Here is an 18690-nt window from a genome sequence, read left to right as displayed (position 1 = left end):
CGTAATCTCTCTAGAATACAGTACGCTATCTTCCCCGGATAATTGCTAAGCTTTTACGCATGGAAAATTGAAAATCGAACGGGTGGATTCCCCTCAGGCAGTTTTTCTTTTTCATGCCTGCTTGTTGACCTCTGCTTTTCTACTGCTGTCAACTGAGAAACCAAAATCCACTGCCTTCTCTGCTGGGTGTTTGACGGATCTGGCTCGGGGAATGTGGAGGGCTCCCTCTAATGCTGGAGGATAGCGTTTGCAGAAGATTCTACCATTTCACACTGGAAGCACAGGATTAGCAGCCCGACATGCCTGTAATCCTAAGTGGTCAAAAGCACACCACTACCCTCAGCTGGCGTTGCAAGAGAACCATACAAAAAAACGAAGATAACGATGAACAGAGACTAAACTAATACACGGCAAAGCTTGAAAGCTGAAACTGGGTTGAATAGGTGGAGTCCACAGATACAGCGTGCCATGTACGTCAACACAACAAGACAGAGCAAAAGAACCGGGAGGGGCAAAGAAATCTTTTTGAAACACTTTAGGAGATCTGCGGCGCTTTAAGGAAACGCAGGACCTCCTTTTACTCACATAGTACAAATATTGAAGATTTGAAAGGCCTTGTGGGGCAAAAATCATCTCCCACTCGGCTCGGATGAGAACACCTAGGAGAACTGTAGCTGCCTGCGTACACGAAACTCCAATAACAGACCTTAAATCCCCCTTCACTTCTCAACAACTTTATGATTATTTCCCCCACCCATAATGGGACAATAATCATATGTATAATAACAAACAAATAAAATAAATTCTTAAATTAATTTAAATTAACTTATAAAATTCCTAATCATATATATGAAATTGAGGTAATTAATCATTTAAGTGGTGGTAGTAAAATGATAAGAATTTAGAATTAATGGGCTTACTCCCTCCATAGTCTCAAATTCGAGTCCTTAGTTGCTCATGTATATGAAATTGAGGTAATTAATCATTTAGGTGGTGGTAGTAAAGTGATAAGAATTTGGAATTAATGGGTTTACTCCCTCCATGGTCTCAAATTCAAGTCCTTGGTTGCTCATATAATAGTCACTGAAAGCTTACGTGATCATTAACTTCAGGACCCGTAGAATTAGTCATGGTGCACGCAAATTAGCCCGGACACCCACATTAAACTAAAAAAAAATTGAGGTAATTTCATAAAAAAATAAAAAAATCAACTATAAAAAAAGACCTAGAAAAAAAAACATAAATTAACTTGAATTAACCTTTCAAATCTATGACCTAAGTCTTGAAGTTGAAATTATCCCATAAAAAAAAATCATGAAATCAAATTACCGATTAAAAAATCTTAACCAACAGTCTCAAATATAGGAGTGTCGAAGTAATAAATAACCCAGCAAAACCGAAGTCGAACCACAGAAAGGTTAACTATATAAATTATAAACAATAACAACAACAACAACAATAATAATAATAATAATAATAAGTTAAAAAGAACTTTGAAATTGTAGGATTAATATGAAGATTAAACAATGATAAAAACAAATGTCAAATTTAGAAAACCACTAATGGTATTTCAAACAAGTACAATATAAATTTTTTTTTATTACTCAATTGAAAACTACACACGAAGAAGGTTCCAATCAGATTATAAATATCTAAGTAAAGGAGAGGAAATGAAAAGTATAAACAAGAGATTAATGAAAGCAAAGCTTAAACATTACAAAAATATAAAGAAAGAACAAGAACATGATCTTGATCTGAAAACCAAAATGCTTAAATGCATAGCAAATGCCTTCTTTTATAGGCCAAAATTGAAAATTATTGATTTGTTGACTAATTGTTGAGTGGGTGGCCACATCTTCACTTTGTGACAATCCTTATCTTCTTGTCTGAACAAAACGTCATTGCTAACATCAGAATTTGGACAGACTTAATTCATGAAAGTTTTAAGAAATTATCTCAGTTTTCTAACAAAAAAAAAAGATTAAGGTCATTTAGACTTATAGAACTTAAGATATAAGTTGAAAATTAAACAATGTTTGGGCTACAGGACATATTCAAACTTTTTCATTGTTGCTAAAATTTGGATTTCAAAACAGCATAATTGAGTCTTGCATTCTCATGATTTTTTTAGGCATATGTATTAGCTTTCCATCAATATAGAGCAGACCCAAATTCAATTTCTACAACTTCAGTTATGATTCAATGACTGAGCAGTATTTCAGTTTGGACTGAAACCAGTATCTCTTTTTTAAACCAGTTTTGTTTTCTTAATTTCATTAGTTGAACCTTCACCATCTTTTTGTTTTCTTAATTTCATTAGTTGAACTCATCAATCAATCCTTTAATTATGTAATAGGTCTGCATTTAAGATGAATATTTACCATAAATTAAAAGTATCTTATAATATTAGACTTATTATTATAAAACATGCTTTAGTTAAGGAATTATTAACACTTCGAGTGCAAAATACTAATATAAAAACTTGATAAAAAATATATTTTTAAGTACTAAACAATAAAATTAAAAAAAAAGTTTAAATAAAAAAATCTAAAACAAAACAAATAGGAATTAAAAGAATAAATACCAAATTTGACATGAGAATAAAATGAAAAAAATATTGAGGAATGCAATTGAAAAAACAATGAATTAAAAAATTATTAAAAACAAAAAAAAATAACAATAAAAAAATAATGATCAAATTTTATGGATAAAAAATCCAAAGGAAATAAAAAACTTAAGTCAACTTAAACTAACCTTTTAAACCCGTAACCCGAGACATGAGGCTGAAATTATTTTATAAAAGGTAAACTTGAAAAAATCATGTGCCTAAAAAGCTTTTATGAGCAATTTCATCTATTAAGATAATTGTTAGAAATCTCGTGATATTTCTAGAATACTTATATTAAGAAGATCTATAACCTTTCTATATCCTAGAGTTTTAGATTATCAACCATGAAAAAAACTAAAAATGAAAAGATGTAAAACTAGTTTTTTTTTTCAAAGTTTTTCATCTTAAAGAATGATAAATCATATCTTGATATTTCACTTAACAACTTAAGTTTTTTTTTTAGATTATTATTTGGTATTACCAAATAATTATAAATTTGAATCTCACCATCCTTATTCTCTTTTCTAATTAGAATTGATTAATAATCTAAAAAAGACTTTAAAATCATGAGCACCCACCTTCAAAATAAGCCTTTATTAGGCTTATAAAACCCTTTGATAATTAGTTAACATGATTTTAGAAGGAATGAAGTCTTAAAGGTTGTGTAATATATATGTTTATAGAAATTAAAAAAGATATAATGACCAGAACTTAAAAAAAATAATATACACTCAGAATTCTAGAATTGAAGCTTGCTTTACTTATGGTTCATGAAAGTTTATATTCATGAACAACACCAACTTGTATAAAGATAATGGTAGAGTGAGAATAATAATATGATATTTATTTTAATGACCATTATTTAGGATAATAAACTCTAATGATCAGTGATTCATTAATAAATAAAAAGAATGATGTCATCCATGTCATTCATTAGATATATACATCCTCAACATTGTTTTGTGGGCCTAGATATGACAGGAGAATGTAGGGGTATTTAATGCTTGATATTAATAATATAGAGAATCGGTGAAGTAGTTTAGATTTGGAGTATGATTGTTTAGACTTATATATTTGAGAAGTTTATACCAGGCTTATGCCTTCATGTATGTTTGCCCCTCTACCTGAGTGTATAGCCATATCATAAACTTATTGATAGGCTAATGCATTGTGGGCCAGTTGGGTCAACTTAACTTCTTATAAGTTAAAATATTTTTTTTGGATCTAATAAAGCAATGAGTTATACAACATGTTTAGATTTAAATATATGTAATTCATACTCTAGCTTTGCACCCCTGGATACTTCATGACCTATTAGGTTTTTGAATTTGTACTTTTTTGGGTTTTATCTTGTGCTCTATATCATGAGTCTAGTGATTAGAGGTGTAAATCCTGGATTCATCAATGTCATGTAGAAGTTAAGTGATTTTTTAGAAAGAATGTGTTTACTAGGAATTCCTAAACGCACTTAGAATTTACACCTTGAAGAATGTGAAATCAAAGTTGCAATTTCTTCTTTGTATTATGGAAAATGCGTGGATGTATTGCATTGAGGTAACATGTGGTGTAACTAATTAAAAGGATTGATATGACATCTTGGTTTATGTGTTTGTTTTTAAAGTAATTTTTATTACGGTGATTTAAAAGAATAATTTAAAAAAATATGATTAAGTATAGTTAATTGGATTTAGATATGTGTTTGTTAAAAATTATGATTGAGGTTTATTTACAACAAAAAATATGTATAAACTACTTGGTTGTGATTGCTTTTTAAAAATGTTTTTCACTTGGAAATGCATCAAAATATTTTTTTATTTTTTTAAAATATGTTTTTTATCAGCACATCAAAATAATTTAAAAATACAAAAAAATAATTTAAAGTAAAGAGAAAAAATTTAAATTTGAAAGAAAGTTCTATTAAAATGCAAAAACAAACAGAGTTTTACAAAACTCAGTTAAAAAAATATAAAAATTACTTCATAAAAATTATATTTCAAACTTAAATTTTTAATAAACGCCACATAATTTGATATATTACCTAACACCTCACTATATTTTTTACACTACAAATACAAAAACCGCAACTAAACAGACAGACCTTTAATATGTGTTTGGTGAAGGGATTACTATAATGTCTTTGCTTATGTTTTAAAGTATATCACGTTAAGTAAGTATTTTTTAAAAATATATATATTTTATTAAAAATATATTAAAATAATATTTTTTATAAATTTTTTAAGTTTTAACATTAAAATAATTAAAAAATATTAATTTGATATATTTTTTAGGTAAAGTATTTAAAAAATCAAGTCGAACTGCATTACCAAACGAGTCACTGACACAATTCATACCCTATAGGGTCATTGATTTAGTTAATTAAAAAAATATGGCATTACAAAATAAAAGCATCCTGGAGTTTCCCCGGATCCATGAAGTAAAGATAGTGCTTCTCCCATTGGACCGGTGTGAATGAGGATTTTAAATTTAGAATTTAACGGAAACGCTGGCTGACGGACAGGATATAATTATTCCTCCCTTTGTTTCATAGATTATAGTATTAACACCATACCAAACTAAGCATTGACTAACGCTTTGACAATTTTTTTTTTTATTCAAGGAAATTTTATTTCTCAAAAAATATATTTTATAAATTTAAATAAGCGAATAAAAATCTTAATATTTTAAATTTTTATAAAAAATATATATTTTAATTTGAATTTAAAATTTACCGAAACTCAAATTCTTTATCTTCACGTTACATGGAGTACTTTGACAGAAATTTCTTTAACGGTGGAGCATAAATGTTTGGCTGGCAAGCAATAAACGGCTCCGTGATAAAGATAGTGTCTAGGTGGGGGTAGGTGCCCCCGTTTGACCACATCTATCTGGAACTGTACAGCGGAGCACCTCCCAGGTAATGGCAGCGAAAATACCAGTTTTTTTTTTTTGTTTTCCAGTCCAGAGGTGAAAGTCTACTCTGAAGAAATTGATGAACACAAGAATTTAGCAGTTAGAATGAGAAATCTAAAAGAGAATGGTGTTAAGAAGAGAGAGGCCATGGCTATGTCGAGAAGCAGCGGCGGCGATCCTTCCTGGTATTTACCATAGAACTTCGCGGCTTCAAGCAAACCCTCGATCAAGTTAGGAGGCTGCTAACGCAAAATTTGCATGTCGAGATATTTTTAGTGTTAATGTTTGAATATATTATCTTATATAATAAAGATAGAGTCGGTCAATGATCCGGATTTAATGGTTGATGAGTTATGTTATAATAGCTGTGCTATTTTTTTATATTAATTTTTTATTTGTTGTTTTTTTAAATATATATATTTTTAAAAGTAATTTTTAAATTTATGTTTTAATTAGCTTCCCTCATGTGATTTTTTTTACTTATTTAATTTTTTTTAGATGGAGGTAGTTTTTTTATGGTGCTATGCATATTTAATTTTTAAAAAAATTATTTTGATTTATCTATATTTATTATTATTTATTATTTATTGTATACAAGAATTTTGTTTTTCAAGATAAAAATAAAATAATATTTATAATATGTGCAGCTTTGTATAATATTTTTTACTTTTATTTTATTAATAAATTTAATATATGTCTATATTTTTAATATTATTTAATTGAATAAAAAATTAATTTTAATAAATTAATTTAGTAAATACAATCGGGTAAATATCTCATTTAAAAAAATTAAATATTTTAATCTATAACTATTTTTTAATTTTTCTAGTTTTATTTTTAGTTATTATTAATGAATTCTTTTTGTTTATTAACACATAGTTCTTTATTTATTTAACTATATATATATATATATGTGTGTGTGTGATTTTTTTAATTTACATTTAAAATTTTTTTATGCATAAAAATACATTAAAAAATCTACCTATATAATTGTTTTTATAAGATAAAAAAATATCTTACCCCCCAACAGCGTAGGTCAAATAATTAGTTATATTTAATTTATTTATTTCTATTTATTTAGTTTTTTTTTGTTTGAGGAATCGAGCAATTATACTAAATATATATTAACTGGAAATGCACTCTCCGTGTATTATTAAATTGATATGATAAATTGAATTTTTTTTATTGCAAAAAATACTATCATATCGTTTAATAATACAAGTTAATAAATTCTTTTTTTTTTAAGAAGGAAATGGATTTAAAACTGTAGAGTCTAATATATTTAAATAAATTTAATATTTTTTTAATTAGTCTTAAGCAGGGGTGGAGCAAGAAATTTTTTTTAAAAGAGATCAAATTAAAAGAATTATTTAACAAAATTAAAATTTTAGTTATTTAATAAAAAAAAAGAAAAATTTTCTTGTGGGGACCGGCTGCCCACTGGTCCTAAGGTATAAATTTAGAAAAAGAAAGAATGATACTTCGTTAATAACCAAGCAAACCCTCCGGCTTTATTCCAACGAAATACGTGTCCTCGTTTACTAAGCTCTCATGTATTTATTACAAGTCCTTTAATGTGAGCCCTTTAAACATCTATAAATCGTTTGGACAGAGCAACCATGCGAGGACGGTCAAGAACAGTTGAGAAGACAAGTCAATGCAATGCAAAGAGGAGAAATATGCTTGCTTCTACTTTCTAGAATTTGATCTAGAGAAGACAAGTCATGCACTGCAAAGAGGAGAAATTTGCTTGCTTCTACTTTCTAGAATTTGATCGGAACTTTCCCCCTTGCGTATTGCGGGTGGTAGTGGCGGCGGCTATGCAAGGAGAAGAAGCGGTGCTATTTTCTATGCCTCTCTCATCAAATCTCTCACGTTAACATCTCTTCAATATCATTCTCAAGAGGCGTGACATAATGATAAAAAATTTAAAATCTGTATATTTTAAATTCATATTAAAATATATTTTTTTAATAAAAGTTTGAAACAATTAAAATTTTACTTGTTTATTTAAACTCATAAAATATATTTTTAGAAAATGGGATTTCTCAAATCTATATATATATATATATATATATATATATAAAGTCTCTCCAACATCGGTTGCATTATCCGTGACTCAAATTAAAAAAGAAAAAAAGAAAAAAGAAAACATCAAGTCTTGATTTGTTTTCCCGTTCAAGTCGTGCCCTGAATTCATATTTGTCTCTCTTGGTCAATTACGCATTTCGAGAGATGCGTTCCGATATTCAAACTTGTATAGCAGTGAGATTAAAAAAATATTTTTTTAATAAATGAGAAAGTTTTATCATTTTTAAATAAAAAAATGATTTTTTCTCTCCATCTTGTATCTTTTTCTCCCATGTAATGTCATATCTATTTTTGATTACTGGCCTAACATTATAAGATTTTATGCTCAATCGAGTACACTCTGAGCAAGAGGACATTTAAAAGGATGAAAATGTTTTTTTTTTTTAAGTATTTTGTTAAATAGATTAAAATAATATTTTTTTTTAAAAAATTATTTTTAAAAGAATTACAACTTCAACGGCATCTCCTAATATTACCTAGATAAGCTTCCCGAGCCACATGTCTCCTCAATGGCGTGATCTATGTCTCGCTGTTGGTTTAACAATACGGGGAACCAGTGGGGACTGTACTACTATCAGAAAGAGGTGAGAACGCAGCCAGAGTCCCCCTTACGTATATATATATATATTTTACTATCATTCTTTATTTTACAATTAATTTGGTGTAACTTTTTTCTGAGAAGAAAAATCAAATTAGCAATCCTTCCAAATTTGTACTATCTACGAATCTTAATCCATTGAATATTTAACTAAAACTTCCACGCGTCTAAATATATATATATATATATATATTGGGAATTAAACTGTTGTCAAGATCAGTGATGTATAACGATGAATTTAAGGGGTCGGGAGGTTCCGCTTTCGAGTTGCCAAGGCCAAAAAAAAAAAAAAAGAGTCCTTTAAATCCAAAAATGTTACAGCAAATTTTTGGCATTTTCCGCTTGCGCTGTGGTACAATGGCTCCACGGCATAAATAAAGAATCTATTGATAGCATTTAAGGTCATCTTCTAGCGGAGGAAGGGATTTTTTTTTTTTTCACTCGGGTTTAATTTTTTTTTTTGGTGTATATCTGTTATTTTTTAAGATATTTTATTTATTTATTAGACTTACAAAATATTTAATAAATTTAAAAATTATTTGTGTTACACTGACCCAACTATCCAGATTATATAAAAAGAAGAAGAATCTATTGATAAGCATTAAAGAAAATGTTACGTATACACTGACCCCACCATCTGAATTATATATATAAAAAAAGAATCTATTGATAAGCATTAAAGAAAATCCTTTCAATTTCTTAAACACATACATACATGCATATGTATGTATTTTTCTTTTTCGTTTTGAGAAACTGTTTATCCTTAGGGCTGTATTCATGAGTGTGAAGTCTAGGAACCTGTGTGTTATTCTAGCTATATTTTTCACACGTGTATGTATGTATGTATGCATGCATGCATGTATGTATATATATGCATGCGTGTATGTATGTATATGTGTTGTTATTTTTAGCAGTTTATAATTTTGAGAACATCTCCGGGGAAGAAATTCTTATTTCTCCCCTGGACGTGCCCTTTACCAAATGTCCGGTGGAGTGAAAAAAGAATAAACCAGAATGGAATGGGGGTCGGGAACAATTGATTTACTATTACAAGGCGAATTTTCACGGTAGATTTTAACAGTGAAATTACTTTTTTATCCTTTAATTAAATAATATTTGGTATAGATTAGGAGGGCAATATGATTTTTTGTTTTATATGAACAATAAAAATACCACAATGCCATTAGAGACAAAACATTAAAAAAAAAGGTATATGCCTTTAGCGAGATTACTTGAATATGTTTTAAGTCAATTCGTTCTTCAGTGTCTGCTTACTCGGACCATTTTTATATCCTTTTTGTATCTGATTTTATGCTTCCATAGATTTTTTTCAAGGTATTGTGATTGTTTTCTTCTTTTAGAAATAATTATATCAATATCATTTCTTATTCTTTTATTGTTTACTTAAAATAAAACTAACTTATTAAATTTAGTTGATGCTATAACTTGAGCTAGTGATTTCTTTTATTTTCTGGAAACCCACTCGCGACTTTTAAACATTGATTTTTAAGGAAAAAATATAGACCCACGGTGTATCATGGACCCATGCTTAGTTATATATATAAAACATTAAAAGGTGTGGGCTTTTTGATGTGCACACGTCACCATTCATTTTCTTACATTTTATTGTGGAGCTACTATTTAAAATTTTGTTTTTTTCAATTTGAATCTCAAACTCTTTTTTTTAGCAATTGCATCTTTTTTAAGTCAAATTCAAAGAAAATTCAATAAAATTTGATAATTAAGAAAAAAACTAAAAAATAGGGGACCAAAATAGAAAACACATAAAAAATGAATAATGATTTCAAAGCTTGTGTAAAAAGTTTAGTTTAATTCTTACACTTTAAAAATTATATATTTTTGGTCTCTACGTATTTTTTCAATTCAATTTTGATATAATTTTTTTTTTTAATTTTAAAAAAGAGAGAGAGGTCGTCGAATTTCAACGATAAAAATAGCAAAATGTCACTAACACAAATTTCACCTATTAAAATAATCGAGCTTTGTGTCAGATTGTTTTATTTGATGAGAGTAGTTCTTATTTAGTGTTTTTTTTTTTTAAAGTTCTTATAAAGTGCCTCTCCTTTTTAACCTTAAAAGTGTCTAAAAAGTAGATCGAGGATGAAATATTTTTTTTGTTTGGGGTTGATTTTGTGTTTTAAGATGGCTTTTTGAGGGCATGGACATGATTATCAAGACCTTCAGAGCTGGTTTAAAAATGAGCAAAATTAGATGAGACATTATATACTTCAGAAGGTAAGGCGTATCCTCGTTATTTTTTGAAAAAACAAATCATGGTGAATGACATATCATTTATCCCAACTATAATAAAAAAGGCCCAAGTACACGGGTATCGATGAAATAGGTTGAGTTGGTTGGCCTCACTTGTCAGGCCCAACAATGCTTAATTTTTTTAATTTTTTCTGTTTTTTTAAATTGATGTTTTTTTTTATATGCTCTATTTTTAAAATATTTTTTTATTTAAATTTAAATTAATAGCCATCATCTTTTTTATTTTATTTATACAACCTTTTTAAAATAATAATAATTTTTTAATTCTTGAAGAGATTTGTTTTTTTTATTTATCTATGATTTTTTTTATTTTTTGCATAGATGAAATTTATTTTTAAAAATAAAAAATTTATTTTTAAAAATATTTATAACACGTGTAGCATTGCATAGATTTTTGCCATTTTATTTTATCCGGTCAATTTATTGTGCATGTTTATTTCTATTATCGTTTGATTAAATAGATAAATAATTAATAAAAAAATTTAGAAAATACAATGAGGTAAGTTTTGCAAGATTAAATATCTTGATCTACATATATCTTTTAATTTTTACATTTTTATTTTTAGTTACTATTCATGATTATTTTCTTTATTTATTAATATATATAATTTTCAATTTATTTAATTACATAAATGCATAAAAAATTTAATTTTTATTTAGAATTTCCTTATCTAAAAAAACATATTTGAAATCCTGTACGTGTAATGTTTTTAGAAAAAAGATTTGTCTCACGGCAAACAAGAATGAAATGGGCAATGTTAATTTCTTTAAATGAAAAGGAACCCTTTTTGTTTGGTTAGCTTGGAGTATCATGATCAGGTATCTTTTTTTTTTTTTTATTTATGTGGGGTGTTTGGACTAAATTGTGCGTACCACGATTAATCTTCATGGCCTATTGAATATTCTACAAACCCAGTAGACAGATAAGATATCGTGAAAATAATAAACATGTATATCAAGACTCAAACCTATATACAATGAAAGAAGACAATCTCCTTTAACCGCTGAGATAAGAGAAAAGGAGTGAGATTTGTTCACTATCCTTAAGGGAATTGAAGATGAACAAAGACAATTAGTCAACTCATGGTGATCTCAAAGGCATGCAAACGCAATGACGTCACTGACTGTAATAAGATAGACAATAGTCGTGCCTCCTTTTTAATAAAATAGTGAAAATAGAAATTAAGAAAGGATCATAAGTGAAGAGCGTGTGAAAATATAATTAAAAAAAAAAAGAGTAAAGGCAAAAACAAGGACTCACCGAATCAGTGACGAGGTGATGCCTAAGTCACCACACAGGACACCATTGAATATAGATAGGATGACGTCAATTACAGTGGTTGGCCGTTGGGTTATCATTTATCTCCTTGCCATGTGTGACATCGTGCATGGCTGTCCTTCTTACCGATATATATATTTTTTAAATAGATTTTTAATAAATATTTTGTTAAAATGATTATAAGATAGTTTCTTACATATAAAATAAATAAAAAAGATCTTCATAAATAAAAAATAGATTATTTTAGCTTTCACAAAAACAAACACTTGATTGAATCATAATTATGATTTATTATAAAAAATAAATAATCTGTTTTAAATCAAATCACATGTAATTTTAAATTTAATTTTACGTATAATTTTAATTCAAATGATAATTTTTTATAATTAATAAAATATTAAATTATATAATTAAATTCAGTTATATTATTTAAAATATCTATCAAAATAAATTAAATTAAGATTTTTAACTATTTTACTTTTAGAACTAATCATTGATTAAATAAAATAAGTATAGTTAGATCTTTACTCGGAAAAGGCTAATACTGAAACCTGCTATCCATTGATAAATTCATCTACATAAATGTATTATCCTTTGAATTCCTTATGTGAACATTGTACCCATCTTTAATATACCTTGAAATCAAGAGGTTATATAGTGTTACCCCTTTAAATGTTTTTTTAATTTTATTTATTATTATTATTATGAAAGTATCGACAGGGCACTGTTGCCGCCAACAAGCATTATTATTTGGTCTTCCATTGGAGGAACCTTTTTGATTATCAAGATAAATTGAATTCATAGTGATATCATCTTGAAATTATTATTTTTTTAATGTAAAATAAATTAAAAACAGATTTATAGAGATAAAAAAATTGATTATTCTAATTTCTATAAAATTAAAGTTTGAAATACACAATTATATGCGGGGTCCAAAACAAAAAACAAAAATGATTTAACTAAATAAATAATTTTTTCTATAGTTAGGTAAAAAAACAGAAGTTACCTATTGCCAAATGTGCTCTTCAAAATAACTAAGCTTCTACTTTTACCATGTTTGTAGTATTTCGAAAATAGAAAGGAGTTATATATATATATGTATGTACTCAATCTATCTTTGACTTTATCTAAATTGTTTTTTAAATGAAAAAAATGTTTATTTTAAATTTCATTAAAAAAATTAAGAGTTTACTTGACACTACAATAAATTATAATTGCATATTTAAAAAACATTAGTTTGTTTTTTAATTTAATCATATTTTTATATAGATTATCAAATTTTAATATAATCGACTCGTTTCTTAGTTACATATGTTGAATTTTATTAGAAAATTTTAATATATATATAGCAATCTGAATTAAATTACTAACATAACATACGCAATAAACGGAACTAGATAAAATATAATAGCTTTCCTATGATAATACATGCTTTTTACATGATTTTATTTATACATTTTATATTTATTAACGTGGTTAAAAGGGATACGTTAATATAAATCTATCAAACCATCTATCTCTAACAATCGTTATTTCTTAGTTGCAAAGCATTGGTCGTTTTGACCGCAGCTCAACTGGTCTGAACGAAAGTCAGGATTTAATTAGTAATTAAAGACCAGGCCAAACGTCTGAACGCGCTACGAAGGAACTGTTTGTTTGTGCCGTAAGCCTTTTTTTTTAATTGTTTTAATATGCAATGTTAGAATAAAATTTTAAAAAATATTATTTTAATATATTTTTAAAAAATAAATTCCACCACGATCACCTACACTTCCATAAAAGAAGAGAGAACCCATTGAAAGATAACAAGGTTGTCTTGGTTATAAATCTCGTCGACTTCAGCCCCTTTTCACTTCACTTCTTTCGTTCCCACACGCCATTCTCTCCCTCTCTCTCCTCTATTCCTGTGTGTGTACGTGATTGTCTCCGTATTTTCCACTTTTAAACTGTTCTACTTTTTCTTTCCCATCTTGTTCCCCACCCTCATTGCTTCTGTTTTGGGTTTTGGTTTTGAATCATAGTTCATTTTCTTTTAAATCCATGGTCTGCATGCCATCGAATTCGTGGTTGGTTCTCTGCTATCATCACTTCTCTGCGATATAATTGCTCTGATCAAAGCTCAGTTCTTTCTTTGCTGTGTTTACACCTTGTATTCAATCCTCAACTGGGTTTCTTTGTTCTCGTGCTTTTCCTTCATTTCCCCTAGTTTTCATTTTTTTCATCCCGCGGTTGCTTTTTGAGGATTGAAAGCTGAAGGAAAAACCATGAAGTGTTTCTATATTTTTAAGGATAAATTTAAGAACAAGAAAGGACAAGCAAATTCAGCCCCAGAACCGAGAGACCAAAGCAAATCAAATAGTTCACCTCTGAGTCGTACAGCGAAATCCTTACCATCTCCAAGAAGCATACCTGAATTGTACAAAGAGAAGGAGCACAATTTGCGAGTTTTCAGTTTTCAAGAGCTTAAAGAGGCAACAAATGGTTTTAACAGATTGCTTAAGATTGGAGAAGGTGGCTTCGGGAGTGTGTATAAGGGAACAGTCAGACCTGCCAGTGGTCAAGGCGATCCTATAGTGGTTGCCATTAAAAAGCTCAACAATCATGGCTTGCAGGTACAATCTCTCTCTGTTTTTTTTTTTCCGTTGATAATTCCAATCTCATTTTTTCTCTGTAATTTTTGTCCTTAATTTTTTTTTAATTCCTTCTGTTTATATTTCTAGTTTTTACCCTTTTCAATTGCCTTTTGCATTCAGCGTTGTATTTTGGTGGAGAGACTATATGTATGAGCATCATGCTATAAATTGAAAAAAATATCATGTTTTGCTTTCGCTTTCAGTTCATGATCAAGATGAAAAAGATTGCTGTAAAAATAAAGAACTGAAAAAGGATGCCTTTTTTGGTGATTGACTGATGTACTGGCATACCCGTTCCTGTAACGATCACAAAACTGTAATGCGCTACAGTTTCGAGTCTTCGAATGACCTTACAGATGCTAAATTCGAATTGGTTGGGGGAGTTGATGTTGAAATCAAAACCTGACATGATCATGTGAAGGAATTTTTTGGCTGTCTATGCTTACACGAGACACAAATCATGTCATTTTTCTGTCAACAATGTCTTTGGCCAAGGTAGCAAGACGATTCCGTTTGGATTTGCAGGAGTCTTGAGTTCCATTCTTAATAATGTTGGTAGTGATAAATCATTTGGTGATTGCCAGTTGTATAGGATACAAGGGAGAGAGTATTGTGAATGAGCAGAATTAAGTTGGTATTATCCCAAAGTATATTAGCAAGAGAAAAGAAGCTAAGTTCAAATGTCCAGTAGACAACAATCTGCAATAAGCCAACGTCTTCGCATGTCTTAAACTTGAACTTTATGAAGAGAATTAGATTATAATTAGGAAAATGGAATGTTTTTCTTGGAGTTAAATTAATTGTATCCAAAACGAAGCATTCAGATCTTGGAATATTCTATGTAGTTCTAAGACACGTAATTCTTGAAGATTCTTTTAGGGCATATATTATTTCTTCCAACGGTACCCGGTTCAAGCTGAAGTTTTTTTTTTTTGGTAATTTTGATGAATATTGGCCTTCATTGAGTGTTAAGCGTTTTCTTTTCTTTATTGTTTATATATATTTCTTCATTTCATTTCATCAACTACAATGAAATGATTTTTCATTTGTCACTGCCCTTTTCTGATATAGGGTCATAAACAATGGCTTGCAGAAGTTCAGTTTCTTGGAGTTGTTAGTCACCCGAACCTAGTGAAACTTCTAGGTTACTGCTCTGTTGATAGTGAAAGAGGGATCCAACGGCTTCTGGTTTATGAATATATGCCCAACAGAAGCTTAGAAGATCATCTTTTCAAAAGAGGTCCACCCACTCTGTCATGGAGGAAAAGATTAGAGATAATCCTTGGTGCTGCTGAAGGATTGGCGTATTTGCATGGAGGAATGGAAGTCCAGGTACTGTTTAGAATGACCTAGATGAACTGAATAAATGTCCCCTTTACCTGTAACTGTGCAAAATCAAAATCTGTAGTGATCTATGAAAGTGGAGCCTTCTTGCACTTTCATGCTTTCTAGTTGTGGCTATTGGCGTGTGTACCTTTAGGTATTGGCTAAAAGAGGAAATTTCAAGTCAAGGTCTTAAATTCAAAGTCGTATCAAATTTATATAAAGGTAAAATGACCCTTTGTCGACCATCAAACTGGTTGAGTATTTGAGCTCCTGGTTTGGATAGGTTCGTTGCTTCATGTGAGAACATTGGTTCCCTTCCCGCTGTGAATTGAACATTGTTTCCCTTCTCGCTGTGAATTGATAAGTCTCCAGCTCTGGAAGATGATATAACTTGGCCACTGTCCTCATTCTTTTCTGGCAGGGGATTTGATTGGCTCGTAAAAAATGCCCCATAGCTTCTGAAAGGCATTTCTGAATCTACTGTTCAGACCTCTCATTGCATAGATGACAAGTCGCACCATTGTCTGATTTTACACCACAGGATATTATTGTGAAAGACTCCCATAGATAAAACCTTAGCAGAACTCATTTTCTGCGTCCAATTTATTGTAACTTCTTTTCCTAATGGTATCTTTTTTTTTTTTGGGATTTGGAGAAGCTGTGAATTGTGCAATTGGCATTGTGTATCTTATTTTGTTTATGAAAGACCTTAAATTTTCTTGGCTTTACATTGAAAGTTTTGGTACATTTGAAAGCAGCCTCCTTTCAATTATAAAATTTTAATCTTTTTCAGCCACAATTGTACAGGTTATTTATCGAGATTTTAAATCCTCGAATGTTCTTTTGGACAAGGACTTTAAACCAAAGCTCTCTGATTTCGGGCTTGCTAGAGAAGGACCGACGGGTGATCGAACTCATGTATCCACTGCGGTGAGTAACTTTAAGACATTTATAAATGAAACCATCCCCAAATTTGTGTTCTTCATTATGTTTCTGAACCAAACATTGTAGCTGTTTAATGCAATCAACCATGAACTGCCACACTAGAAGGATGGTTCTCTGATTATTGAAATGATGTCTGGGAAACTGAAAAATAGTAGTCTGTCATTACTAGGAGAAACAAAATTAATCTCTTCTCTTTCCTTTTATTTTTTTCCTTTCCTTCTTTAGTCATATCTATCAAATCATTAATGGATTTTTACCAGCGAAGTCCCACTATTAGATCTGGATAAATGTGGTTATGCAGGATGCCTTGCCCTAACCATCGATGATTGAGACAAAGCTTCGTGATTATATTTCTAGATTGGTTTTTAGCCTTGCTTGTTTTTGTGTTGATGTGTTTTCTTGTGTCAGGTGGTTGGTACATATGGATATGCTGCTCCCGAATATGTTGAAACAGGCCATCTCACCATTCACAGTGATGTATGGAGTTTCGGCGTCGTTCTCTATGAAATCCTTACTGGCAGGCGAACGCTGGAAAGAAATCACCCTGTAAAAGAGCAGAAGCTTCTAGATTGGGTGAAACAATTTCCAGTTGACAGTAAAAGATTTAGCATGATAATTGATCCACGACTCATAAATGAGTATTCCTTCAATGCAGCAAAGCAAATTGCTAAGTTGGCAGATAGCTGCCTTAACAAGAATGCAAAAGAGCGGCCGACAATGACTCAAGTGGTAGAGATGTTGAAGCAAATAATACAAGATATAGAAGGGGGGAACACCTCTACAAATAGGAATGCTGAATCGTCTCAATCTAACTTGTTAAGGCGCAAACAGAACAAGGTTTGTCCATGTGTATTATCTTAATGGGCTGGCTGAGCCTACACATCACCGTACTTAACCGGCTAAACAATCTTTTGTGATTCTGGCAGGTATAATTGCTTGGGGGTTGAGCACAATTGAATGGCCATATTATCAATGCGCCTGAAATCTATTGAAAAACAATACCGTGGAGTTACGTAATTTTGTATATGAGTTGATCCGAATCAATCTCAATTCGACTTAGCTATAGCATTCTTTTCTTGTTTTACTGGTTATCATTTTTCCTCTGTTAAGTTCATGAATGTTGCGAGGCAATAAGATAAAGGCACATAGTAAATGATAGAGTGGTTTTGAATCTTGATGCTGGCTGATGTAATCATAATGATTGATGCAATACGATTTCCATTATTTCGCTAGTTTTGAACAACGCCTACAGTTGCTTTTCCCCTCTTGCCCCAGGAAATGGAAATTGAATTACCCCTCTTGCCCCAGCCAGCAGCTCTTGGTAGAACATTTCCCCTCACTACTCTTGTAGCATATGAATATACGAGGATCAAGGGTTTTGCAGGGTGATATTTTGCAGTATATTTGCTTGGATCCTGCTCAAAAGGAGCCATGAAACGTTGCTATGGTTTGCATCCTTGGCTGTGCTCTTACCAAGCAGAAGATGGAAAATCAAAGATTATATAAAATATAATTTGATTAGCCGGCGGAAGCCGCCCGCCCCACTCAAGTGATCCTACACCCAACTTTCAATATATATAAAATATAATTTAACCAAACAGATTATATAATGATGATTATTGCTGTTGTTCAACTTTTACATCGTATGTTCCTACAAGAGTGTATTCTCGTCGCGCTCAAAACATAATTCTTCACGAACTCATGCCTAACGTTTTGTCACGAAGCGATTATCAGCTAAAATAAAATCTAAATACACAAGCAAACCGTATTCTTAGTTATTTATCTATGAGCCAAAAATCGCCTACATACAAACAAGATCTTGTAATTCGATGCATATATTTGTTTTTCATGAGCCACGGTATTACCATGTGTTCTTAGAGATAGATCGATGTGAAAGTTATCCTCGTACGAAAGATGTTTCTTAATGGCCGAGTCGTATGCATGCCAAGATTGACTTCCTGGGAGGCTTGGATGATGACATCTTTGTGTGATTTATTTATTTTAATGG

At 30.1% G+C, this 18690-nt stretch overlaps 1 protein-coding gene across 2 annotated transcripts; it reads left to right on the top strand.

Annotated features, from left to right (window-relative positions):
• Positions 1–13558: 13558 nt before the first annotated feature.
• Positions 13559–17914, top strand: LOC105121637 (probable receptor-like protein kinase At5g47070). 2 transcript variants are annotated; one of them, XR_841584.1, is made up of 6 exons: positions 13559–14390; positions 15483–15743; positions 16545–16667; positions 17091–17255; positions 17338–17519; positions 17609–17914. XR_841584.1 is itself a non-coding variant. In XM_011020366.1 (5 exons), exons 1-5 carry the CDS (start codon positions 14043–14045, stop codon positions 17612–17614), a joined length of 1167 nt encoding a protein of 388 aa, XP_011018668.1. In that variant the 5' UTR covers positions 13560–14042; the 3' UTR covers positions 17615–17914. The 2 variants fall into 2 exon arrangements, 1 of the variants encoding a protein (XP_011018668.1); XM_011020366.1 differs by having other exon boundaries at positions 13560–14390; positions 17091–17519.
• Positions 17915–18690: the final 776 nt, after the last annotated feature.

Source organism: Populus euphratica, unplaced genomic scaffold (genome assembly GCF_000495115.2).
Source record: "Populus euphratica unplaced genomic scaffold, PopEup_1.0 scaffold25.1, whole genome shotgun sequence".
Lineage (NCBI taxonomy): Eukaryota > Viridiplantae > Streptophyta > Magnoliopsida > Malpighiales > Salicaceae > Populus > Populus euphratica.
This window is presented reverse-complemented; position numbering and strand designations above follow the sequence as displayed.